The following is a 27,347-nucleotide window of genomic DNA, read 5'->3' on the forward strand; positions in this document are numbered from 1 at the left end:
GCTAAATTATCTCACATCATAGTTGATGAAAAGAAGAGTTTCAATGCAAACAGTACAATACCTCCCAAACATATCCACGGCCCTTGTACTTTTTAAAATCCTCCGTTTCATTATGATCAAAAGCTTTATGTTGTGGTGGCTTTATCAATGCAAAATGGAAAAAAGCAAAACAAACAAAAAAAAAAAAAAACACTTTTCATTGCAACTTCAGCTCCATGGCTTTTGAGCATCTACAAATTTACATCTTGTCCATCATTTGTTGAAAAGAAAAAATAAAACACTTTTGAAGCTCTGGTTGGATGTTAAGAGTTGTTGTTCCCGTAGAAAGTTGAACTCTGACCCCAGTCGGACATCTTCTTGAGCAGACATTTGTGACCAGTAGGAAACATCTGTTAGGTTAGTCCAGCTGTGTCCTAAATGGCACTTCGATCTAATTACGTGTCTTTAATAAGGTCAGTTGGTTGCAGTGGATTTTATGTAGGGGAATCAAGAGTGCAAGGGATTGATTACAGAAGCACAAACTTAAAAAACATTTTTCTTTTCCACTTCACAGTTAATCATTCCTTTGTATTAGTCTGTCACATAAGATCCAATTGAAATACATTGAAGTTTGTGGTGAAATAATTCAAGAGCCATTAAGACTTTTGCAAGGGACTTGACAGACAAATAAGATTACATGTTTTCTGTCTGTGCACAATTTTGTCCTGGTTTAGACTGCGCGGGGCCTAGGGCGGTTTTGTTACAGAATTAGATTGAACTTTTCATTTCCCGTGGCTTTGTACACCATCACAAGAAAAGCAGAAGGTAACCCAAACAGAACTGCTCTTGATGGCTTCCAGACCCCCACAAGAAACGCACGGGCGTTACTGTCAAGTCTGTGAGTCTGGAAAAGATCAAATGAGAGAGAGAGAAGGTTGTGTTCGTGTCTGGGATCAGTCCGCAGCAGCATCTCTGAACGCAGCATCTCTCTGAACATCAGTCCTGGAGCCAGAGAGTGGCCGTAAACCAGTCCGTTTGCTGTGACTCAGGCCGTCTCAGTGCTGGCTTCATTTTTCTCTCAGCAAGGGATTTGTCAATGAACTAATGGTGCTTTTCAGTACAAAAACCCGGCTGAATCACTCTCAGCGAGGGTAAGACCGTATCCCAGTCTTGATTGGCAGGAATTTGTTGGGATTTTTAACAACTTTTGCACCAGCACATAAAATGTTTTTTTTTTTTTTTACAAGTTGGCACTGCTTCTCTATTCCGCAGGGACTTCGGGTATGAAAAGATGGCTTCCCGACTGTCTCTCCCCCACGTCTGCCCTCTGCACTGAGAGCATTTCCCCCTTCTGCTCTCCAGTCGAATGTTCTGTCTTTTAACATATGAATAAGTTGCTGCCGGCCTCCAAAACCTTTACCAGCTGTCGCGATGCTCATTGTGAGTTTTCCTTCGTGTGCTGGGTGGGAAACGCTTGCCTGTTAGGACTCAGCTTGTTCTCATAAAACGTGCCTTTATTTCTGTGGGATTTTTTTCCCGTGACCGGATGGGTAGGCCTGTCTCGACATCTCAGCTCATTGAGGCAAACTTGTAAAGCGAGATTACTGTAAAGTGGTTCATTAAAAGTCTTTATGGCAACCAGTTGATTAGGGAGCTTTAATTGTTTGCCATCAAGTGAAGATTCTGACTCTGCATCTTTTCATCTGTCAGACCACCAGTCAGCTTTGCAAATTAGTTGGCATCCAATTTAAGTCACATCTTTTTCTTGTTGGGAGCACAGGCAGTGTGACATTCTTACAGCTTTAAAAAGTTTATAGCTCTATTATAGTACAAATAACACACAGACTAAGCAGAAAAAGACCTAATTAGAGCTTATTCACCTGACTAAACAGCTGCAGAGCAAACAGGCGGGTTTGGGCTTTTTTCTTTCAGTCTTTTTCCCCCCGTTTTTAGAGTGAAAGGTAAATACCTCATTTAAAGAGGTTGGCTTAGTTTGAAACTCTCTAGGACAGACACCTTTTTTTTTCTTCTTTTGGTCAAAAAGCAGTACACCGAAAAGTGAAACTTGTTAAATTTGCAGACTTAGACAAAAAGTGCCAGTTGTGTACTGTCACACTTATTTTTCTTGCATAAAGGACAATCAATATGCTGACCTGGAGAAATGTTTGGACCGTTCCAGTCACAGGGAAAAAAAAGAAAAAGAAGAAGAAAAAAAAACCAAGTCCTGGTAAAATACTGTTGTCCCCGCTGCCGGCTGCAGCTGCTCATTTTCAGCACAGTAATAAGTGATTTTACCTGCAGTAATCATCAGTTCTGCATCTGCATGTCTGCTGCAGATGTGTCCGTTCTGTCTCCGCTGGTTCAGAGACTGACTTAGTGTGGGGAAAAAATGGAAATATCTGAACTGCATCTGAGAGGAATTAACAAACAATCCAATTTTACAAGTAGAAAAGTGCTAAAGAAAGTCAAGCAAAGCAAACAATGATTGTTGAAGCAGAGATGACAGAGTGCAACCTGACTAAAAGCATATGAATCAAATACAGAACAGTGAAACTACTTTCAGTCGCTTAAACAATATCTTTGTTTACCTATCAATAATCATTTATATATTTTTAGTTATCTTTTGCTCCTCTTTCTCCGAGAAGCCACAGGACATCACAGGCTCAACTAAAAGGTTGACAGAAAGAATGTAGACAGAAAATGTACCCAAAGACCAGGACGTTTTGAATGGTTTTTTTTTTTGACAGATCGGTGTAAAACTGAAGTATTTGGAGCCAAAAACAGAAGACGACTACAGCATTCTGGGAAGGAACTTCATAACAACAGTGAATCATTGAGGTGGAAGCGTCATGGTTTGGGGATTTTTTTTTTTCCTGCAACAAAGAGCTGGCCCTTCTTCAAGCATATCAGAGGGAGCTTGATGAAAATGTGAGAGCAGCTGTAAAAAAAAAATTAAGCTGAAGAAGAAATGGACAGAAAGAAATCCACGAATGGACAAGCATTAAAAAAAAAGAAACAAAAAAAGGAAATTCCTGGGCCGAGTCAGAGACTGGGACCAACTTTCCTCAGACTGACCAAGAAACTGGTTCATGGCTACAAGTAGCAACTTTCTGAAGTTGTTTCAACCGAGCAAGAGTAAAGTGTCAGTTAAAAATAAAAAATTTTGTTGGTATCTTTTGCTTAATAAAGAAAAATCCAGGTTATGTTTTTGTGTTTATCTACAAAAAAATCTGGTTTTTTTCCCCTCGCCAAGGATAAATAAAGATTAGACGATGATGTGTGAGCATTTCTTTTGAGGCCACTGAATGTTTGGAGTATTCAAAGTTTTTCACATGACTGTAAACTGTATGGCATAATAAAGACAGTCAATGAGGTTGCCAAGAGGTTGAGAGTAACACTGAAAAGGCTGCAGGAATTTCTGGCCATTTCAGTAAAATGCTGGTTGCATTTTAACTTGACATTCGTGTTTACTCTCCACGGAGTAAGGTTTACGAGACAAAACGCTTTTCTTCCGAGCGAAACATTTAGGCTTTGCTAAAATCTTTGAAACCTTAATGAGAGAATGTGTTTTCGTCTGACGAAACCAAAGCTTGATCCTTTGGGGAAAGTCACACACAAAAGCAGGGGCGTAGGAATAAGTTTACAATTGGGGGGGACACATGTCGGAAATCTGAGATTCGTAAATATTCAACAGAAATATATCTTAAGTACGCTACTTAAAAAAAAGGCTATTTAATCTTTTACTTTATTCCTTTATAAATTGTGTCTTGCAAAAATAATGCATTTAAAATTTACATAATGCATTTGTTCATAAGATGTGAGCATATCACCAAACAAAATGACTGGAGTCTTTTATTAAGCAAAGGGAGATGTCTTTCAAGGGCTTCAGCCCTTGGCATATTTAGTGTCCGCATACACACTAGAAAATCAAATATTTCAGTTGGATTAAAAACAATTCAGTAGGCCACACAAGTGCAAAGTTTGATATGTTTTATTTTGTCAAACTTGCAATAATGGTCAAAAATGAATTTATATAGGTTGACTGACCATAGAACCATCTCTTTGATTAAACAAAATTCTGAGATGAAAGAGCCCTCACAGACAATGTAGTGAACAAATTATTCACACTTTTAACATTAAGTAAAAGAAGAAAAGAAAATCAATCAAAATATGCTTATTCAGTTTGTCGAACTGTATGACTAATTAAACCAAATCAAAAATGAAGAAATATTTACCAACAATAAATACACATTTAATAGACAAGCTTTTTAACTCACTGACTACAGTGTGCTTTAACTGTTGGAAAAGCAGTTAGCACAGAGATTATAGGCCACATAACCCTAGGTAGAGATCAACACCTCTGTGCTTCTGAACAATTGCACTTTACAGCCATGCATTTATAATTCGCCAAAAATGTGCCGGAAACATAAAAGGATGGTAAACACTGGCTTAGGCAAAAGAGCCAAAATGTTTTTTCCGCCTTTCATTTGCAGCCACAAATTGCCTGCAAACTGACTTCTTGTCCAGTAAATCAAGTTTATCTTTATGTACAAATTTCCAATTTTTAAATCCAGAAGTGATAAAGGCGGGTTCGGATTTTGCACCAAATGGTGTGAGTTTGTCCTGGTAAATTGCCATGCAATAAAAACACAAAATGCCATTTTTCACTGCATCATAATGTAGCCAGGGAAATTCCTTGTACCACTTTCCTTGGAAATGTAAAGTTCTGTTGGCTAGAGCTTGAGGGTCTATGAATTTTGGATGTGGCTGATTTGGCTCTGTTCTCTGTCCACTGACTTCAGAGTCTCTCAGCTGTGTGTCCCTAGTCTGAACTCCCTAGAAGGAAAAGTTACAATGTCACTCAATGCCCCTGAACTACACTTACTACAAGCAAAAGATTAAAATTTTCAACTTTTTTTGTGGACTCTCATGAAGTATCTACTCGTATGAGTTACTCTATCTTACCTGTTGCTCCACTCCTGTCTCTCCCTCACTCTGACTTCCTGCCTCTAGCCCGGTTGCACTATCCTCTCCTTTTCCTGTCTCCTTTGTGCTGTCCCTGCATTGTTGCTCCTAAACATATGAGATGGTTTCAGAAATGAGGTACAGCTCTTGAGCCTAACATGGCCAATTTTAAATCAAACAAAACATTTTATTTGTCACATTACAGACTTTACGCGCAGAGTTAATCGCAGAGGCAAATAAAATAAATCCATTAAAATCCTTTCAGAGTATTATCTTATGGACTCTGAACTAAAGTCTTTCTGACAGGGAGCTGACAGTGTGTTGAAGAATTATGGACAGGGCGCTTTGAAGCATCTGGTTCAAAAACGCATTCTAAACCTTTGGTAGAAATCCATCTATCCTTCCATTTTCTGTACACCCTTGTCCCTTAGTGGGGTCGGGAGGTTCTGGTGTGGGGTACACCCTAGACAGGTCGCCAGTCTGTCCAGACCTTTGGTAGAAATGGCGCCTTTAATTCCAGTTTGCAGTACAGAACAGAGAAAACTACAGAGTTGTCAATGTTGTGTTAATCTATTTATAGTCTAAAAAGAGGAGCCAGCAGTTTATTTGAGGAAATAAAGGTGCAGAAGTTAATTTGTTGGTTAGCCGCTGCTAAGAATTAAAATTAACTCTCCCTGTGGTTTTAACTAACGATCAGGAGCGCGGCAGGTATAATATCTGTCCATTTCGGCGAAGCAAAACCACGCAAAAAATAAAAAATCCTCGTAAAACGCACGCCCAGACCGGGCTAATTTCAACACAAGGGCAACACAGGTGTTGCCCTTGTGTTGTGTGACTGTTACTCACACTGACGTTACTCTTTTTAAAAAAGCTGAGTAAGTCCTGCTGCTGTTTCAGCCTTTTAGTTGGTGGTGGCATTGTACTGAAATGAGATATATATATATATATAAAAAAAGACATTTTGGCTAGCGTAGCAAACGTCTAGAGAAAGTTAGCAGTTAAATATTGGATGAGTGATCATCCCAAAACTAAGATGATTAAACCAAAAAGATTCAGTTCCTATATATGAAAGTGAACTGACAACAAGACGTTATAAATAAGCAATATTCATAGCAGCATTCCCGACAGACCATTTTACCTCATTCGCAAGTTTCTGACTTCTGTGTCGCTGTTTCCCTCCCTTCTGAGTGCTCACTCAGCAGTTCAGAGAGGGGAGGGGGAGTACCGTGACGTAACGCGATGCTGCGCCTTCAAAATAAAAGCACGCTAGTTAAAAAAATGTCAAAATCCAATATTTTGCGGTACAATTTTTTGGGGGGGACATATCCACCTGGCTTCAATATTGGGGGGGACATGTCCCCCCCGTCCCCCCCGCTTCCTACGCCGCTGCACAAAAGCAACACCGAACATTTTCAAAAGACCAGCACGGCGATGACGGCATCATGCCCCGTGGTTGCCTTTCTCCGGTTACTTCTCTCATTTAGAAACCGTACGTCTTCCACTTCAAGTTTGAATTAAGAAGCATATCGAACTTCTGTGTGGGCTTTTTACGACTCTGAGATTATACACTTCACACCTTTGCTGCCCAGTCTGAATGAATTCTGTTTCTGTTTGAAAATTCAGGCCCATCAGCAGGTGAACGCAGAACACTAAATTACACTAAACTCCTGTTTCTCAAAGTAGTTAATCATGGAGCGGTTTTAAATTAGCAACGTCATTTATATGTCTTTATGCTTACTACTTGCTTTATGCTTCTTGTGCCTTCGTGCTGTCCAGCGAGGCATGCGTAACATTAAACCACCACCAGTGAATCTCCCAGAGTTCATGGTGATTACTGGTAGGAGTAGGAGCAGGGAAATGATCGACTGAGCGTGACGTATCGGCCGGAGGGAGAAAATAGAGATCCTGCTCATTGAGTACGAGCGCTCCACTGCTTTTACAAACATTGACAAATGCTTTTGGTGGCATCAAAAAAATATTTGGACGGGGAGGGAGAAGGAGAGAAATCCAAGACAATAAACGCATCTCATCTAACAAGTGCATTAGAAAGAAGGGTCAAATATTCTTAATGCCCTATGTTACTTTTAGGCTAAGATTTTTGACTCCAAGTCCCAAATAGGTGGTGATAGACACTGGCAAGGATACATATAATTAAATTATCCTGAGATTTATTTGAAGAGAGCTACACTGTAAAATCTGTTTGCTGAATCAAGCTTTTGGTTTGCACAATTTGGCATATAGAGTGGAAAGACAAGGAATCAGTCTGTCAGCTCCGGTCCATAACATCCACAAAGCAGATGCTCACAGACGTTTCTGGCGCAGTGTGCAAAAACAACCCAACTTCTAGTTTGAGATATATTATGAAATGAGAAACAAATGTTACTTTCACTACTGCATGTGATTCATTTTCTCAGCTAATTCCTTTTTTTTTTATGCGTTAACTGAGGCAGGTTCACACAAAAGGTAGAGTGGAAAATGAGAGGGAAGATGAGGGAGCGACCTTACAGTCAACTTTTAAATTCCCATAAAGGACAAATTTTATTTTTTTTTTAAATTATTTTTTTTTCTTACCAATTTGTGAATTTCATTCGTCAATGTCAATGCATTCATATACACAAAACCATCAGATGTTGACCTGTGGTTTGTACAATTCAATGAAGTGACAAGATAAACAAGAACAAGAGAACAAAGATTTGCACAAAACAATATTGTTAGTTATTTATTTCAGCAGTCATAATTTATTGTTTCTACTAATTTCCACTGTTTGTGTCTGAGCTCGAGACATCCTGAGTCTTGAAAAATCTGGAGATTGCAATTCAAAGATATAGTATGGGTAACTCCGTGTAAAATCTGTGCCATAAATTGTTTTTTTCTGAAAACTTCCAACAACATTTAGGGCAAAAATTACCGCAACCAATGGCAAAATTTCTCTTTAAAGTTTCTCCTTAACTTGTTAAGGAGAAATTAACAAGTTAATTTCTTTGTGTCAACTTTGCAAAACACAAAGTTGACTTTTTTTTAATTTTTTTAGCTTTACATCATGTTATAATGTTATTCCCTCATCAAAAACATACCTGGAGTGTTGCCTTGATTCTTTCATTCATGTTAGAGAATTTTTTTTTATCTCCACGGTAACCATTCAGCTGTGCAAAACGTCTGGTTGGATCTAGCTCCGCCTTCAAGGCACAGCTCCTCCTGGGAGCTGCAGATTCCAAGCGTCCACCTCACAGAGCAGCCATACCCCATAGCCATAGCTGAGTGGGGGAGCTGACTCCCCCACTCAGCTCCTTCAGACTAGCCAGCAGTAATTAGCAAACACCTGGTGGAACTGCATAACTGCTGAGCTCATTTTAGGAGCTACTTCTCAGGGAAATGCTGGTTAAAATGTTAAAGGGTTAATAGAGGAGCCGTGATGTGATGTCTTCCTGGAGGTGGAACGTCAGAAATAGCCAGACTTTCTTAAAGAAACAGATGCCAAATTTCCAAGTGTTAAATTATGAAGTCAAATTTCTTTTACATAATATTTGATATATAGCGCATCTTTATAACAACTGACAATAACACAGCTGCTTGATTGTGCTTTAAAATGGCACTATGTGCCATGAAAATACACGATTCTTCCCCTTTAAAATACGCATTTGAAAAGAAACAAATATGTTAAATGATTAAAACATCTCAAGCATTGTCACTTTTGATATCCTTTCATCATGCCAATTTCTGAGGAATAATTATATCTGAATAGTTTTTGTAGTGTTGTTAAACGTCGACTCAGACTTATGCTCCTTCTCTAGATTCTGTTCTTGCAGTGGAAGCTGTGTCAGTATATATTGTTATTTTTGCCCCTTACTATTCCCTCTGAAGGCTTGTCACCCTCACGCTAACTGCAGAGCCAACACCAGTTTAGTTTACACAGCCCCCCCCCCCCTACTCCAGTTTCTCCCCCATCAACTGTTTGCAGTATATTTCATGCATGCCACGTTTGTCAGCGTAATTTCCCTCATCAAACACCTCAGCTAGCAGATGTGCGGTCACAGAGAGTCACAGTTCTGCACTTTGTGGTGCGATTTGTACTATTTCACTCCGTAGCTGGACTCGCTTTGCAACCAAATTATGCACCCTGCTGCGGTTGCACCGTGTGCCAACTCCTGCTTTAATGTCCCCCCTGAACACCTCAAAGTTCATGCATTTGGATTAATAAATGACTGTCGGGCATTTCGAGGTGCAAGTCAGAACAATGCGTCATTTCACCGTACCGCTATCAAACCCCAGAGATGTTGCCAGGCCCTTGATTCATTAAGAGCTCCGTTCCTTCAGGAAGAAAAGCAGAGAAGTGATTTATGTTCAAGGTGTGTTTATTAGTGAGGAAAATTAAACGGAATCTCCAAAACAAATTACTGCCTCTGTGGAATCTGCTGCACGCTCCACCAGAGTGACAGAAAGATGGAAAACCAAAACAAAAGAAAGAAAAAAGGCAACTTTTGTGGTGCATAATGTGCACACACATTTAAAATTGTTTGTTTGGGTGTTGCTGACATTCTGGAGAATGAGTCAGCATCAGTGATACATAAAGACTCTTTTCATTGCACAAACTGGGGCAGTGCAGTGGGGCTTGCATGGGTTTTTAAGGCAGAGCCGTACCCGCCATGCCTGAATGAAAATATAGCATGGAAAGAATTTCCAGAATGAAACTCTGAATAACATTTGCCACTCGACAGCAGAATGTGCTCTAAAAGACTCCTCTGCTAAGTCTTGGGGTTGTGTGGCTGTTTTGAAATCTAAGCAAAGAATGAAAGTCTGAGTCCACATGCCCAAGCACAATGCAAGTCAACGATTTATTAAACAGCATGCATTTTAATCGGGATTTTATGGGATTAATAAACACTACAGTTGTGGAATATTGCAAGGAGTAGGGACAACTTTTAGAACTATTAAAAACAACTGGAGATATGTTGCGTATTGCCGTTCACTACAGCTTCAAGTCTTTAAAGGCGTGTCTCAACCGGCTGGGCGCATCCAGGCTGAAGGTGTTTTCCGTTCCTCTTTCCAGAATAGCTCAAGGTAATTTAGATTAAATTCTGAGCAACTGTGAACATTTTCAAAACTCGCCTCAGATTCTCAATTGGATTTAAGTCTGAACTTTGACTGGGCCATTTTGACACATGAATATGCTTTGCTCTAAAACAAGGCGCTCAAGTTTTCTGTTTACAAGTCTAAATCTGACTTTTAAAGTAGGTCCAGAAGATGATGAGCAAGCTATTTTTGTTAAGTTTGCCTTCGAGAAATAGTATTTAATTTAGCATGCAATTTTTACAAAAATATGTTGTTGTTTTTTTTTTACATATTTGTTAAAAAGTCACCATGTCCCTGACAGTATAATATGAGACATAACTTGTGGCAAAAAACCCCCCCAAACAATCAAGCTCCTCTACATCCTCCATGAGCTACTATTGCCGTCTGCAGATATGCATCCCTCCCGGTCAAAAACAACCAACCAGAGCCAGGAGGAGGGTCTTAGCGCTGTCAATCAGCTCATGTAGCCACTGCTCAATGTGCTGATGGCGAAGAAATAACTTAGCATTTATCCACCGTCATCGGCAGCCATGCTAACTTGCCTGAGCATTCATGACAAGTTCCATTGTAGTGGACCAGCTAGGAGGGTATCAAAGAGCAAAGGGGAGGGCGTGAGCAGCACATACACAAGGATGATTGATAGCGATAAGATCCTCTTCCTGGCTCTGATTAGTTGTTTCTGACAGAGCAGTGTATTTGTCCAGATGACAGCAGGACTGTAGGGAAAGGAGCTTGATTTTTGTCCCCAGACCATCTGACTCATACAGTCACAACATAGTGATAGTTTCAAAAATATGTAAGAAAAAACATTTTGTTTTATAAAAGTTACATACTGCAGCTTTTATTTTAGTGAACTGAGCCTGCTCCAATGTTTTAATATAAAGTGTAATGAAAAATGTAATTGTGATTTTGAGGTAAATCTGAATAATTTTCCTACTTGTTATGCCCCACATAAGCTTAAATAAACCATGTTATATTTTTTCTTTCACATAATAATCCACTATGTTATACTGGATATATTTATATTTCTGGTTGTATTGTTTATGGGTGACCGAGGGGTTTTAAATACAGTATGTTCTTTATATTAAATAATGTTCATTATTATGTTACTTTTTTGCAGAGGAGTTTTTCTTTCAGCATAGGTGGCCTGAAAGTCACAGAGAACTCTGCACTGCCGGTGTTTTAATCCACGGCTTTCCTGTACTCTCACAGTAGCCAGCTGGTTTGGGGTTTCCAGTCCCAGCAGCTGGGCGAGGGTCATCCGCCGTCTCCTTCAGTCCTCTCTGAAAGAAGATAGTCAAGTAGAGGCCCTCCATGAGGCCCCGAGGACCCCGCTACTGCAGCCATCCTGGAGGGAGATGTCCTCGTTTAAAAAGTCAGCCTGGATGAGCAGCGGAGGCCCCTGTGCGATATTGGCAAAAGGTCAGTGCAGCGCCAGAGCGAAGGAGAACGTCTGGCAAGTCTCTCGGAACGTCTTGACACCATGTGACAGGATGTTGTCAATATGGAGGAAATGTGTCCGACTGAGACGGTGGGAAGAAATGAAATACACGTGCTGAAAAGCAAATGTTTTCAGTTCGGGCGGCTCACTCCGACACACCGTGTCTGCGCCGAGCCCCTGAAGTGGCGATCCCGCTCAGAGAGGAGCAGGACTGGGTAAAACTCCTCACCTACAGCCACTGAGGAAGTGGGAGGCTTCAGGAAAGGCCCTGACAGTGTGTTGATTGGACCTTTTCATCAGTCTCACTGATCTAGTGTTTCTTGATCTGGGGAAGGAGCGGGGTGAAACGGTCTCCTCGTGTTTTGCCTGGCCACACAGACGGTGGAAAATAGCTCTGTAGTGGGTTTTGCTTGGCCGAGCTGCGCTGTTTTATTTGGAGTCCACCTCTAAAGGATGAGTAGGCCAGCTTGACTGGAGTGGGCCCAAGGCTACAGGAGATCACGCAGGCGCTGGAATCCATGTGGAGGATGCATGAACGGCAGCTAGAGTTTAACCCCTGCAGCAGGAACCTCGTGCTCAGAGCTTCACACTCTGAAACGTTAAATTAATTATGCGAGGTGAAGGCCGATATCCCCACTAATTGCCCTTTTTCTTTTATTTTCACAATAGGAACTTCGGAACTCCTCCTGCATCGATTTAAGCAAACCTATGCTATATTGTACTTTTCATATATACAGAATTGCATTAAAAATGAGAAATACAATTTTAAAAAATGTAAAATTTAAGCAAAATTTAAAAAGGAAAAAAGAAGAGATCAATTCAAAATAGAAGGAAATGCATAGCTAAGTGATGATAAAAACGAACCCATAACACTATCTTTTAATCTTTGTGGAAATGTTTGTGAAAGCAGTAATGTTTACAGTTTGGATTCAAAGGAAACAAATACTTCTGCAGAGCTCAAGTTTTCAGGGAATTTATTCCAGAGCTGTGGAGCATAGAGACTAACTCCTGCCTCGTCCTGGTTCTCGTCCTCTGGAGACTAATCGAGTTGGTCTCAGATGAATTGAAGGGTCTATGACGTTGTTCGTACCGGATCAGCAACTTTAAAATACATTTAGGCCCACAATCATTTGATGCCTTGCGGATCCTCTACTAGAATTTAAATTGTATCCATTTTACAAATAAGGAGTCACACCACATAATGTGATTCATTATATCGATAATGAATCACATTATTGGCATTGGCATAATGTGATTCATATTCCTAATGTTGGTCAGGACTGTGGCAGCAGCATTAATCTGTTTCAGTTACCTAGTTCATTTTAGACACCATTGGTATAATGTGCCCGTTTTCTGGGTCCTGTTTTGACAGGAAACTATTAGTTCTTGCATTTTTTGTGTGTAATAAGCTGATTTTCCATGTGACTTTGCTAAAATGTCTATAATCACATCTAGATTTTTTTTGGGATGCATGGGAGTCTTTTGATTCTTCAGGTCTGGTTAAGTGCCAGTTTTTAAACAGTTGTATGTCAAAGGTTCAGATATAGTATGATATGTTGTAGTACTCAATAATCTGAGCTCCAGAGATCATGTACATGTTGAATAAATGTGGCCCGAGAAAAAAAATATTGAGGAGCACCAGATGTGATCTTTGTCTTTATTTTCTACCAATTCTGTAACTAAATAGCACAAACTCATTCTTGTCTGTCAAACAATATCTGAACCAGTTTAGTACAATTCTAGAAAATCCATAGTACTTTTCCAGTTGATCTTTTTATTATTATTATTATTGTTATTATTTTGAATTGAAGTTTTTTTTCTTTTTAATATTGTCAAAAATAATTTGGTGTAAAAAGAACAACATTACATTCACATCTTGAAAATAATCCTCTGAGGAATAAAGTCCATCTGGATCAAAGTGCTTCAGAATCCTCTGTGGAACCCGTCCACGGCTGGTCATTTAGCACAGACGGAAAACTGCCTTAAAATCTGCCTCTATATGTACATCCTACTTATTTACAGCTACTCTCGTGACCTTGTGACCCTTTGTCACGAGGTCACGCCGTCACCGTGTGTTTTTTTTTTTTAAACTCCAGATCTTTGTGAAAGTCTTGAATTTCGAACAGAAGCAAAATAAAAATGCAAAAAACATAAACACATCAAAAATAAAATGGACACAATTTGGTGTCACAAATTGATGAATAAACGAATACTGAATTTGTAAGGCTCCAGCTTTCACTAACCAGAAGATTCTGTTTTCACTAAATTACACGAAGAGCGTCATCTACAGTAAATAAGCATTAATTGCTCAGAAAATTCCAGGTGTAGTGTGCATCCTGTCTCCACCATGGTGAAACCTGGGACAGACTTCAACTTTCTTAAACCGTTTTGACTTTGTGCTGTAAAGCCTCGTGATTTCATTTAATCCCGCTGGTGAAAATTCTTGGCAGAAGGTGGCACCTTGGGTTATACCCACATCAAAGTCTGATATTAGTGCTTCATTAGCACTTTGTAATTAATGTGTCAATTTTAAGCTGTAATAAATCCATTGCTCTCCATGGGCTGTCAAAAAAGCTGTGTAGAAAATCCTGTGTTCCTGCTGCCTGGCCTCATTAGCAGAATAAAGGCAGAGACATTTTGGCAGCAGGCATGCAATTACACCACAGCAGGGCTGTCCATCAGGATCCCAACATGTAACATGCTGGCTCTAATTTCCTCCCTTTGCTTTCTCAGCTTGTAAATTTCCTATAGTTTATATAGCTGGCATGAAGTTGTGTCCGAGAAATGTATTGCTATTTAATCGAAGTGCCTTTCCCCCCACCCCACTAATTTTATCATTTTATTTTTCACCTGATTTATGTGGTTTAAAGTCCTGCTAGAAGCAGCTTATATGTAAGAATTAATTATTTAAAATTTAATAAGCCATCAATCAATATCCTGCAAAGCTATTCATAATAATAAGTATTTGTAAGCATTAGGTAAATGTTTCCGTATGTTATCTTGTTACAGTCGTATAGTTCTGTGTATTTTATTGGGATTTTTTTATGACCGGTCAACAACTCATTGCATTAAATGAAGTAATATATACAGTACAGACCAAAAGTTTGGACACACCTTTCTAATTCAATGGGTTTTCTTTATTTTCATGACTATTTATAAGGCAAGAAATCCCACTTATTAACCTGACAGGGCACCTATGAAGTGAAAACCATTTCAGGTGACTACCTCTTGAAGCTCATCAAGAAAATGCAGAGTGTGTGCAAAGCAGTAATCACAGCAAAAGGTTGTTACTTTGAAGAAACTAGAATATAAGGGGTATTTTCAGTTGTTTTACACATTTTTGTTTAGTGCATATTTCCACATGTGTTATTCATAGTTTTGATGCCTTCAGTGTGAATCTACAATGTCAACAGTCATGAAAATAAAGGAAACTCATTGAATTAAAAGGTGTGTCCAAACTTTTGGTATGTACTCTATATATATATATATATATATATATATATATATATATATATATATATATATATATATATATAAAACATCTTTACTTGAATACATTTATCTTCATGTTTTATAAACTACAGTACCTTTCGCTGCAGTTAAAGCTGAAAAGTGTTGAATGGTAAGTTTACGTCAGATTTGACTTTGTGGAGACTGAAACGTTTCCCAGTTCTTTTGTTTTTCCTTCTTTTGGCATAAACACCTCAAGCTCAGTCAGAATGGATGAAGACGGGATGTGAACAACACTTTTCAAGTCTTGCCAGATGTGGGTTTTTAACTGGACCATTTTACTAAATGATTATGCTTTGATCTAAACCATTACATTTTACCCCTGAATGGATATTTACTCTCCCACAGCCTCCAACAGGTTTTCTTCCAAGATTGGCCTGGATTTTATGTGATATCTTCTGTTGCTTAATAATTTTGTACATTAAATGGCTTAATGAAAATTTTTTGCAGATTTTTAAGCTGTGTCAAGTGAGAAATGTATCCAGAATTTGGCAACAGGAGCATCTCTGATGCTATTTTGCCTGGAGGTGGATTTACAACGTGGAGACTCTGGGAGCTTTTCTATGCTGAAGCTGGCAAGCATTTAAAGAATAAATGCACTTTAAAACGCATTTTGAAAATTTCATGGAAAAAGCTAAAAGAGAGGCTCACCTTCACAGCAGGACAATATTCTAAACGTATCTCAATATCCACAACTGATACACACTAAGGCCACGTTACATATTCAGGTTTATACCATACAACCTCAATCATTTCACAGCAGCAGAAACCTGAACTCTATGTTACTGTCAATGATACATTGATGACTGTATTTCTGTAGGCAGACACTAATAAAATTAAGGGTGTTGGAAAATTAAATTGGGTATTCAGAGTTGTTGAGGCACTGGCTTTGCCAATCTCAGTATAAAAACTGTAAAATTGTTACAACCTGAGAAGTGTTTGTGCTGGCAGATCAACTGAGTTAAAAAAAAAAAAGAAGTGCCCTATGGGACAGGTTATGATGTGCCCACATTTCATTTCTGCCTCTGTAAAAAGTTCTGTGTGAAATCCAGTAACTATACCGATGAGACGCATTTTAAAAAATGACATAAATTCACTTTTGATCTCAGTGAGTGTGACGATTGCCAAGAAGTTGCAAAAAATAAAAAGAAACCCTAACTGCTCACTCTTATTGGTTTTCCATCAGAGAGACATTTTAGGCTCATGTCCAAAGCCCTCGCCGCCATCTGCATGGCATCACGTATTTCTGAGTTCATGCCTGTGTTTGAGAGGAATTATTTCTTTGGTTTCTGCATAAAAGATGAATTTCAAACTAGGACATACTTATTGGTAATGCCAAGGTTACAGCAAACCTCTGCTGGAAGAGAAGTTTTGGTTGGTGGATGTAATCTGGAGATTCCTCGTCTTCATTTTAACCTGATCTGATCTCCTTTAGGCACAGGTCAACAGTGGCTATAAAACCATAGACTCACAAGAGCTCATTTTTTATTTGTTTGGTTCCTCTCAATGTGCTATTTCACTGCATGTTGTGATAAATGGAGGGAACTGGCTGTATTTAAAAAAATCATTTAGAGGAAAAGACTTTCTGTTGGGGATTTCTTCTTGTGTGAGGGTAACTTTCTTACTTCCTAACTCAGTGGAAGCTGGGAAGTGTGCCAGAAATGCTAAAAGTAGAGTAATCGGGAGAATTTAATCCCTACTGCAAACAGGACAAAGACAGAAAGATTAAAGTCTGTTTAGAAAAATAACATTTCTGGATGGGGACAATAATTTCACTTACTTAGATTGTTTATATTTGGAGATTTGAGGTTCACTCTGAGGTTGGACGTGAAATGTGATCTTTTTGTTTTTGGTTTGTATCATTTTACACAGTAGCCACTTCCCATGGATTTTGTATGGCCAGAAATAATTTATAGTGATATTCTGGGGCAGCGATGAAAGGGCCTCTGTTTTTCCCCCTTTACATACCCCAGACTCAGGAACTCAGTGAAGCTTGGAGTGAAAGGTGCTGAGATGATTTAAAAGATAAGACAGAGTTTTGGTATGTCTCTGTGTCATTTTTCACATTCATTCATTTCTCAAATTTTGACTCTTAGCATTGCAGTGTAATGTAATCCCTAGTATTTTGATGTGAGCTTTCTTTTACCCTTACTAAATTATCTACCACTCACTTTACTTGTGTAACCCATTGGATTCCAGCCAATAGTAGATGTGGAATCATTCATAAGGATTTTTTTTTTTTTTTGCAGTTTGTCTCAGCTTCAAGTGGAATCAGATTCAAAATAAGCATAAATAAAGTATACGTGAATATGTTTTTGAATAATAATGACTATCATGATCTCACTTTCTTGTTCTTTGGCAAATAAATGATGGATTTGTTGTTTTGTTTTCTAAACATTAAAATTTGTTTTAAGCAAGGCTGTTCATAGTGCAATTTTCAGAACTCTAGAACCACCTACTTTTCGTTCCTCTCAGAAGAGTATGCAGCGTGGATGTGGAGAAAGATAAATAGGAGCGAAGAAAATAAAAACTGTTCCTTGAAGAGTAATACCGCCCTCTGCTGTCCACCAGCTGTCTACGAGCCTTACATCCTTTCACATCTTTTTACCAGTATTTACCATTCTGTATTCACCTGACGCCGGCAGGATGTTTATCTCAATAAAAACGTACCGCACTGCATTGCAACGTTACAACAGCATCGCTAGGTGGCGTAAATATATCTGTAAAGAACATTGAACGGATTCCGTTGCCATGGTGATGACGCTTATCAACGCAAAACGGTCGCATACTAAGGGCATCCGCTACTTGCGCAGTTTATATTTAAGGTTAGTAACCGCCGTCCTCCGCCCCCGTCCCCTTTCCTAATATACGTCTTTGAAAATTCATAAATGTATTTGTAATGAATATTACAAACTGGAAGATATAAATGGAGCGTAAATGTTGAGCGTGTTGTCAGTGTTTCCTCCGGCTTCCCATGGTGCATCGCTTTATTTTGTCTAGTAGCTCAGGGAGATCTGACAGGAACACAGCCGACCGAGGCGAGCCGCTGGCAGCATCACCAACATGACCTGCAAGGTGGAGTGCGCTTAGCCGCTGCAGCTAGCCCGTTCGACCGCTATTTATTGCGCTTTAGCAGCTTCTTGACGGCCACGTATTTTCAGCTGAAAGGTAAGCCGACATACATATTTGCAGTTAACGTCGGGCTGCCGGTTTCGGCGTCCTTAGCTTTCTAGCTAGGCTACATCAATAAAGGCGTAGTAGCTTAATTCACCTGCTCCAACAGAGAAATTATTGCAGTAATTAAAACGTGACGACTGAACTGCAAAATGCTGCCAGTGTGAGCTCGCTTTGCGCATTTTATGCTTCAGACTTAGTTTTATGCAGTAATGTGTGTTTGAAGTATTTTAAATATTCTTGTCTCAGTCAGTTCATTCATGCGCAGTGGTGCAAGGCATCAATAAATACCATGGGTTGTGCCCTATTTTGTGGGTGGTGTCGCATTTTCAGAAACATCCAGAAAGCCAGTAAGCGTTTTTCATGATCGGCACCTTCGTTTTTGAGTACAGCAATTGTTGCAAGGGAAGATTTGTTGCTTCTGGCTTGTAACTAGCCTGTTTGCGGCTCCTTACACCGGACAGCTCCTCCCTGAGTCGCAGCACAACACAACACTGGCTGCAAGGACAGCCTTTGTGATGACCCCCACCAAATGCGGTGATGACATCTTTGTATTGTTACGAAGCAGCGCGGCTAGGTTTTTGTCGAGCTCTGATGCATTATTTGATAACAAGAGTGAATGTCACAGCTTGACTGTTGCTTATTGAAAGTTTACGACACTGCTGGAGGGAAGCAACGATCCCCTGGCTACCGCTGTCAGGAGCAGCGGAGGTATTGTATTCAGGGTGCTGTCCGCAATGCAGGTGCTGAAATGTAAAGTATCAGGGATGCCTGCCGACCTCCTCCCAGATATGTGTGCCATCATGGAGATACAAGCAGTAATCGTTAGGAGACGCACTCTCTCCTCTTGTAAAATTATTTTGTTGCTGTTGTAATGCTCTGGTGTTAGGAACATGAGCAGGGCCGGCCCTAAATTCAATGGGGCCCAAATCAGAATTTGATTTGTGACCCCAAATCCAGGAAGGAAGGAAGGAAGAATAGATGGACAGATGGATGGATTGGTTGAATGTAGATAGAACTAGGTTGCAGGTTGATTCTATATGAAATTTAACACCAATGCACACACTGACCAAATAAAAATTGGATTGTTAACATAATTTTAATAATGCAAATGTATTTGTATTAAATTTCATTTTAAATTTTCTATAAATTTGATGTGTTGAGATCTATGTACTACGTAAGAAGTGAAACACTCTTGAGGTTCCCCTGCTGGCCTGGAAGTTGTAATGAGCTTTTTCTTACCGGTTCACACGGCAAGACTTAAAATTGTTGGCCGATTTTAAAAACAGAAGACACCTCACACGTGGCTATAAAAAAAAAAAAAATCTGTGGTATAGCAGGTTTGGTCCTACAGTGTGTGATGTCCAGCCACACGGCAGGAGCGACACACCACACAGGAACACATTTCACTCATGAACATTCAGATGTTTGACAAAACTCCTCGAGATCAAACTTGAGTTCAGACCTAACAAAGATGGCCATCTAGGACAACATGATGGTTTCTGAAATGTTTTTAAACAGAAAATAAAACAAAAAGACGGTTCCCCGCCATGTTTTTATTACCTTGCTGTCTGATTGGCATAAAAATCTTGCAGTGGGAACAAGGCAATAGTTTGCTCATGCCTTGGACCAGATTTGAGCAGAAACCTTTGTAGGTTTTCCAAAAATACAAAGCTCATTACAGATACAGCTCATTACAACAGAACAGGAGAGGCCGTATATTTCCCAGTGAAATCTGCTAGAATATATTTTGAATATTGTTGTGCAAAAACTTGAGCTTGATTACAAGAAATTGCTACTAAGAACTTGTATTGGCTTAGCCACTTCCTAATGTTTCATGCTGCTGTGATTCATGTATCGTTTATTATTTATATTCTCTTTTTGGGAAAATATTGATCAACACAGGCAGCACCAGCTGCAGGTATTAAATTAAAACAAGGTGTTACAAAGTTACTGTTTCAAAACCGCAAATGTTTTCCTGCATATTGTTCATGCTTTTGGAAGTCATTTTTTGAGAAAAGTGAATTTGAATAAATATGAGTTACAACAACAACATTTAATTTCCCTAGTTGGGCTCAGTAAAGTATTTTTGAACTTGAATTTGTTACAGTGTGCTGCTGGTCAGCTGGCTGAAAGAAGTCTACAACAAGTAAAACCGTTCACAGGTAAAACCGTTAGCTGTTTGGAAATATTTATGATCACAAATAGACATAGTAACGGTGGGAAGTCTAAAGAAACAACACCCTTTACTAGTATTGCTTCAAAGTTTAGCCAGTGTTTATTCAATATTTTTGCAAATATCTGTGTAAAAGCCAAACTAACGCTAAATGTTCAGCACTTAGATTTTGTTATGCTTTGTATTTATGTGCAGACAGTGCATTTGATTTGAGAATGTTACAGTAGGAGACTTGTGTTGGCTTAGGATAGTATCTTCTTCCTAATGTCTGATGCTGCTGCAGCTCATGTATAATTCATCATTCTTCATCTCAGTTTGAAAAAAATACAGATGGGAGTATTTGTGCATAAAAAACAAAAATCAAGGGCGACCCAAACATGACGTTTGATTAACTTTATTGAAAGGATTAAGTTAATCTTAATCCTCTTTTTATATCCGCCATGCTGCAGTATGTTGCATGAGCTGTGTTGATAGTGAAGTTGTCTGAGGTCATGTCTTTGCGAGCGGAAAGCTTTCTGAGCTATTCTAGGAAAGAGCTGGGATGAGAGATATGCTTGCAGCACAGGGTTTACCGGAAGGACTTCACATTACTCATCAATAATAGATTATCCCCTCAGCCTTTATGACACACCGCTGGCTGTGTTTGTTCTAAACAGTCTGGGTTTTTGGTGCTGGCACCGCCTCTTACTTTTCCCCATGAAAATGAAAACATTTGCGCATCCGCTGAGTCGAGGGAGCCCGCTCAGTCAGGTGTCTTAGGATGAATTATTCATGTTGGTGAGATGGTCATGTAAGAGTGAAAAGCTCTGGGATATTGAATTGAAGCTCTTTCCTGTATGCAGAGAGAGGGTGTGGGGGGGCATACAGGGATCAGTGTGCTGTTATCTCTTAGTCTGATGTTGGTGTCTCTCAGAGGGTGGAGATTGTTAGATTGAGTGATTATGTCTCTTTGTGGCCTGAAGGGTGGGGCATGACAAGGAAAGAAGATGAGTTTTTTTTTTTCTTCAAGCCGACCTGCCGCACCCAGTGGGAGCATCGTATGCATCAGTGTATGAAGCTTCGGTGTCTTTGGTAGTCATGGTATGGATACTGGAGGGTATATTTCATCTAATGCTGAGCATGAATCTCAGTTTGTTAAAAAAAACTCTCCCAAATAGGGCTGCACAATGGATCTTAAATAGACCATCATCCAAATAAATCGCAAAAGACTGCTTGGAATGCAGAATTTGTTGGCTAACATATTGTTGTAAATTCACACTTTGCATGCCGATATGATATTCAGCCTGCTGGATGGAGTCTCACTGCAGTAGATGCTCTCATCTGACAAATTCTTAGGGGTGAGCATTTAGCGTATCGTTTATCATGATACATTTCTTTGAAAGTTCTTGTCATTTTATCATAATTACGATATTGCCTCAAAATATTAGGATAAAACTTTTAAGTATATCGCACAGATTCTAGTTTCTTCCAGTTTTATAAAGATGTACATGAACATTCTAAAATAAATGTAATTTTTATTGTGGTAGCACGATGTCGCACTGTTTTACTAGCATAAAACAAAAGGATGACTAAGTGGAGAAGTACCTCCTGGGGGGAAAAAATGCTGTGGAGCTTCTTGACGCCCTCGTGGTTTGTAGGCTGAACTGTGACAAAATTGGGTGTGGTGGATGGCTTGACACTTTCTGTCTTTGTGGGTTTAAGGTTCCAGGGGTGGTGGGGATCCAAACAGATATCGCCATGGCCTCAGCAAACGTAACTCTGGAGAATCAGCTGCACAGTGCTCAGAAAAACCTGCTTTTTCTGCAGCAGGACCACGCTAACACACTAAAGGGGCTACACGCAGAGATCCGCCGATTACAGCAGCAATGCACAGGTGAGCGCATGCATTATCAGCTTCTTGGTTCTCTGGTAAGTCAGTATATTTCAGAGAATTTCAAATGCAGAAAAGCTGAATTATCATGGCGGCAAAAAATTATTTAATGACCAAAACAAAGCACAACGTTCTCAATCCTCAAAGCTTAGTTTGTGGGGAGCAATTTGTTAGACAGATACTTTGTTCCATGACTCAACCTCATCTTTCTTTTTCACAGATTTGACATATGAGCTCACCGTGAGAAGCTCCGATCCATCAGGTAAGCTACTATTGCCCTGCATTATGCAGTTATTACTAAAACAAAACATGGAATTAGAACACTGGAAGGATTTTTTTTTATTATTAAAATTTTAGTTAATTTTGTAAAGAAAAGCATGCATGTCTTTACTAGCTGAAATGAAATCATTCTTAATCATGGATTATATTTTAGCTCCTGTCAATAAACATCCATCAACTGACAATTCCATCCTAACCCACTTCATTTGCTATTGCCTCCCCTTTTCAAATCTGTGTCTGAAATTCTCTGCTCTTTTGTCCTGCTCTGCATCTTTAGGGTGTGGGGTTGTAGTTCAGGCATTATTTGAGGTGCTAATTTAAAATGCTGATCTGCCACTCCCAGTTGTAAAAACAATATCCCATTGCCACGGTTACACACATTCACAACTTGTCTGAAAGTAAAAAACAAGACAAGTAAAAACAAAAATCCTTCTAAGTGCACAGCATCCAAAACCAGACATTCCACATATTGGAAGAGTCAAATTTAGCTAAGGACTTAGCATTTTATAAGGAATAGTGTAGTCATGCTAGCTACTGTATACTCATCTGTGCTAATGACTAATTTAAGATGTCAAAGAGATTTTAATTGCCTCTGCTCCAACTCTGAACAATTTATAATCATACATATTAGGAAGACCAGAAAAGAAAAAGTTTGCATGTTGTTCTTATCCCTGCTTATAGTCCAAGAGAAAGTGTGACTGGCTAAGATGGTCATCAGTGGATCAAAGCTTTTTGAAAACCTGGAGATTGTGAAATCTGAAGCAAAATGTCAGTTGCTATTAACAACATTCTATTTCAAATTAATTCAGTAGTCACTTTCATGTAAAAAAAAAAAAAAAGTCAGATAAATTCACGTGCGATTTCAAAATGTTGTGATGGCATCTAAGGGAGTGCTCCACTTTCCAACAGCAGCTACAGAGCAAACTCTGCACCACAGAGAGCTGTAAATGAATGTCACCTGCTGAAATAGCTTTCTCTGCCAGCTCTCTTCCCTGGTAACAAAGTCTTACCCAGGAAGCACTGCTCTGTCTGTCTGACTCACTGCTGTTGATTACAGCTCCCCCAGCTGCCGCTTCCCTCTGAACCATGATGCGATGAAGTCACATCCTCGTCTGATTCACGCTCTGCTGGTGAAGGTGTCTTTAATATGAAGGGTGCCATGGGAGATCACGGTGTGACGATGTAGGCTTTTTGACAGAGCTGTGTTGGCTCAAAATGCTAAAGCCTCCAGTCTGACTCGCCATCATGTTAGTATGGGATATCTCTTAGATTGGAGTGCAGGAAATGAGATTATCTGTTGCAGCACTAATGCACAGCGTCCAACCTGCTCACTGCAGCTGCGCCAACTGGACTTGACAAGCACCCAGCCCCCCATGAAGGGAATACGATACTCTTGTTTCCAACCACTCAATTTTTTAAATGCGAGACTCAGATCAGGAAATGAAAAGTGAGGTGAAAGTATCTAAACATTTGAATATAAAATAACGGTAATTTCAGCCCCTCCAGAACGTTATGATGTTTTTTTGTGTGGTTGTTCCCTAAAAATCACTGAATTTTTGGCATCTTTTTCAAAAAGTTATGGGCAATGTTGCAATTTTTTTAAGTTTTATTTTTGCTATAACATAGTCTGACAAAAAAGTTGAAATTGTTGCGCATACCTTCCATTTCTTCTCTTTTTTTTTTATCAAGTAATCTCTCCTTACCTGAGAAAACCCTGCATCATCGTCCTGCTGCTGGCCTCTGCTCTAATGTCTCCTCTCTGGCTGTTTGCTTTCTATTGTGACAATAAAGATTTCCTTTAAGCATATGGAAACAATGAGCACAACTTGAGAACAGAAATTAAAGAGGCTTGGGTTTATTCCTGGCATTAACTAACAAGCAAGGATGTAAAACAGGAAACAATGACATTAATATTCTTGTAAACAAGCTTCATATGACATACTGGCTTTTATTAATCATCATTTAGCTAGCAGCATCTGCATGCAGCATCATTACTCAACTTGCTCGGTTTGTTTGGATGAAAACTGGAAAGTTTTTTTGCCTTTTGGGTCTGGCTAGTTGCTGGAGATGACACCAACCGTGTAGGTCAGCGTTGATCTTCCCTCGGTGATGAGATCCACAGGTGTGACCGGTGTCATCATGCCATGCTCACGATGCATTTACAGACGGTTACAAAAATCACATTGTCATAACAACCGATTGAACAGTGGTAACGAAGTGCGGGGGACTTTTCTTGCATATGTGCAGAGGCACAAATACAAGAAAAGCGGGAGACATGTCCCACGCGTTACCCATGACTGTATACACAGTATAAGAAATCTTATACAAAATGGTTTCTGCAACAAACAAAAAAAAGGCGAATGTTTGCCCTTTTGCGTCACAGCTTTTATCTTACAAGTTGTGAATCAAGGGGTTAAGTTAGAAGGGGGTGGAAGGGATTTGTAAAAATTCAACCGAGTTGCAGTGATAATTTTTTTCAGAAAAAAAATGTAATAAAAAAAACTTTAAGGTGATTGGTCAGATTTTGCGGAAACGTTATGATAATTTGTAAAACAAATTCCAAGTCTACGCAAAATAGACTTGGAATAAGCCAAGCACAAAATTTGCGAATGATGACTGAATTTGCATTAGAAGTTGACTGTAATTTTCTGCACACACAGTACAGCACAGACAGTCGGCTGCAGTGAGGTGTTGCAGAGTCAGGTAGGAGCTGCAGTGATGGAGATGAGAGCCAATAAAAGCCGTAATGTGAGACCAGAGCTCTCTGACCACTGCAAACGACTCTCCAAAGGATCCTGCTGTCTCTCTCTGTGCTGACAGACTGTCTTAACTTAATGCCTGAGCGTTTAGTCGAATGTGTGTTTTTTTCTTCTTCTTCTTGTCTATGTCTTATTTATATCACACATTTAACAGCTGTGATGTTGCTCATTACTGTGTGTGCAGACAGCAGCGAGGAACGATGCAGGGAGCTGCAAAGGAGGTGTGAGGAGCTGGAGGCCCAACTTAAAAAGAAGGAGGAGGAGAACACCGAGCTGCTCCGGGACCTGGAGCAAAAGAACGCCATGATTTCGGTCCTGGAAAACACCATCAAAGAGCGGGAGAAGAAGTACCTGGAGGAGCTTAAGATGAAGAGCCACAAGCTGGCCGTGTTGTCTGGGGAGCTGGAGCAGAGGGCAAGTACCATCGCTTACCTCACCTCGCAGCTTCACGCCACTAAGAAGAAGCTTTTGGCCGGAAGTTCCTCCGAGGCGAGTCCCAACGTCAGTCCCATCAGCTCCTACAAGCCGACACCTCCCCCCGCCAAGGACAGGCAGCCTGAAACCCCGCGTCGCCGGATGAAGAAGAGCCTCTCCCAGCCTCTTCACCCGGAGCTAACGGAGGTGTACCGCCTGGGCCCGGACGGCAGGCGGGTTGTCCTGCGAGAGCCGGTCGACGCCATGCCCGACCCGACGCCGTTCTTGCAGGCAGCCCGGGAGTCTCCCGACGCGCAGCAGGTAGTGCGTGAGCGCCCCTCAGTCATCCCTCCGATCGCCTCCGACCGCTCCCCCATCCCTCCCCTGGGCGCCGCGGCCAGCCCCCGACACAGCCCGGCTCGGGAGCGCCAGCACAGGGCCCACGTGGGCGTGGCGCACCGCATCCCGCACGGCACCCCTCCCCTCGCCCCGCCGCAGGCCGAGCTGGAGACGCTGGCAGTGGACCAGGTCAACGAGGACAAGGTTCTGCAGAAGCGCTCGGAAGCCGATAGGACAGTTTAACACTGCAATGCTGCACCTGCGCATTAACACAGATGCACATCTAGGGCCAGATGCATAAAACTCTGGTTTTATGACTAAAAGGAGCGTGACCACAAAGGCAAAAATGTGTTTATGCATTCTGTTTGCCAGATTTATAAAGAGTGCCTTGCAGAGGTATTCATACTGCTTGAACTTTTTCAGATTTGATCACGTCATCACCGCTAACTTCAGTGCATAACTTTAAAAAGGGAAGGAAAATGATACATGTCTTTTTAAAAGTGTTTTAAAAAGCCATATTCAGATTGTTTTATAAACAATCTGAATAGTGTGGTTAATAGTATTAACCACACTATTCCCAAAAAAACTCCCAATGAGTTTTTTTTCTTTTTGTACTATTCACATGCTCTCATACTTTGCTCAACCATACGCTTCATTTTTAAGTCTTTGCAGCCTTTAACAGGATCAATTCCTTATCACCCACCACAGCATGATACTGCCACCACCATGTTTTACCCTTGAAGTGGTGTGTTCAGGTTGTGCTGGTTTTCTACAATACATCAGTGTTTTTGCATGTCGAAAGTTCGGTTTTGGTCTGTTTTGTTGCCTTCCTGCGACAAAATGAATGAATATTGAATATTTGTAATGAGATTAATTTGCACACAGGGAACTCTGCTTGGTCTGGATTTGATTTAAAGGTGTCCGAGTATAGAGAGCCGAATACATATGCATGTAACGTTTTTGTTGTTTGTAACATTTTAGAAACCGACTATCATTTTCCTTCCCCCGCACAATGGGGCAGAAATTTCTGTTGACCTATTGCATAAAATTCAATAAAATACACTGAAGTTTGGGATTTTAATGTAAAATGTCAAAAAAAAAGAGAAAAAGTTCAAGGCATATGAATACCTTTATCAGACACTGCGGAATGTGCTTCTATCAGTACATCTGAATCATTTTGAAATTTTACACTCATGCACTTCCTTCATACTTTAACCCCATTTCTGGCTTATAGTATGGAGGAAATGTGTTTAGTCTCGGCTGTGAGCCCATGAGCACAACAAAGCCTGAATTAAAATCCGTTACATATGCAACTCCACTTTCTAAGTTCAAAGCAACGGACCTCGACGGAAGGAAAATAGAAACAGTATT

The 27,347-nt window shown here is 40.1% G+C and overlaps 1 protein-coding gene and 1 long non-coding RNA gene across 4 annotated transcripts; one reads left to right on the forward strand and one right to left on the reverse strand.

Annotated features, from left to right (window-relative positions):
- Positions 1-3,818: 3,818 nt before the first annotated feature.
- On the reverse strand, positions 3,819-6,328 carry LOC116729182 (uncharacterized). The gene is made up of 2 exons (XR_004341100.1): positions 6,083-6,328; positions 3,819-5,866 (listed from the first exon to the last, which is right to left on the reverse strand). It is a non-coding gene; the product is annotated as an uncharacterized LOC116729182 (long non-coding RNA).
- An 11,406-nt stretch (positions 6,329-17,734) lies between these two features.
- Positions 17,735-27,329, forward strand: ccdc92 (coiled-coil domain containing 92). Of its 3 annotated transcripts, XM_032578354.1 has the most exons (6): positions 17,735-17,790; positions 17,969-18,133; positions 20,250-20,304; positions 22,017-22,188; positions 22,406-22,447; positions 25,408-27,329. In XM_032578354.1, the coding sequence occupies exons 4-6, from the start codon at positions 22,053-22,055 to the stop codon at positions 26,217-26,219; spliced, it is 990 nt and encodes a 329-aa protein (XP_032434245.1). In that variant the 5' UTR covers positions 17,735-17,790; positions 17,969-18,133; positions 20,250-20,304; positions 22,017-22,052; the 3' UTR covers positions 26,220-27,329. The 3 variants fall into 3 exon arrangements, with proteins under 3 accessions (XP_032434245.1, XP_032434244.1, XP_032434246.1); XM_032578353.1 differs by having other exon boundaries at positions 17,752-18,133; XM_032578355.1 differs by lacking the exon at positions 20,250-20,304 and having other exon boundaries at positions 17,752-18,133.
- Positions 27,330-27,347: the final 18 nt, after the last annotated feature.

This window comes from Xiphophorus hellerii, chromosome 12 (genome assembly GCF_003331165.1).
Source record: "Xiphophorus hellerii strain 12219 chromosome 12, Xiphophorus_hellerii-4.1, whole genome shotgun sequence".
In the NCBI taxonomy this organism is placed as follows: domain Eukaryota; kingdom Metazoa; phylum Chordata; class Actinopteri; order Cyprinodontiformes; family Poeciliidae; genus Xiphophorus; species Xiphophorus hellerii.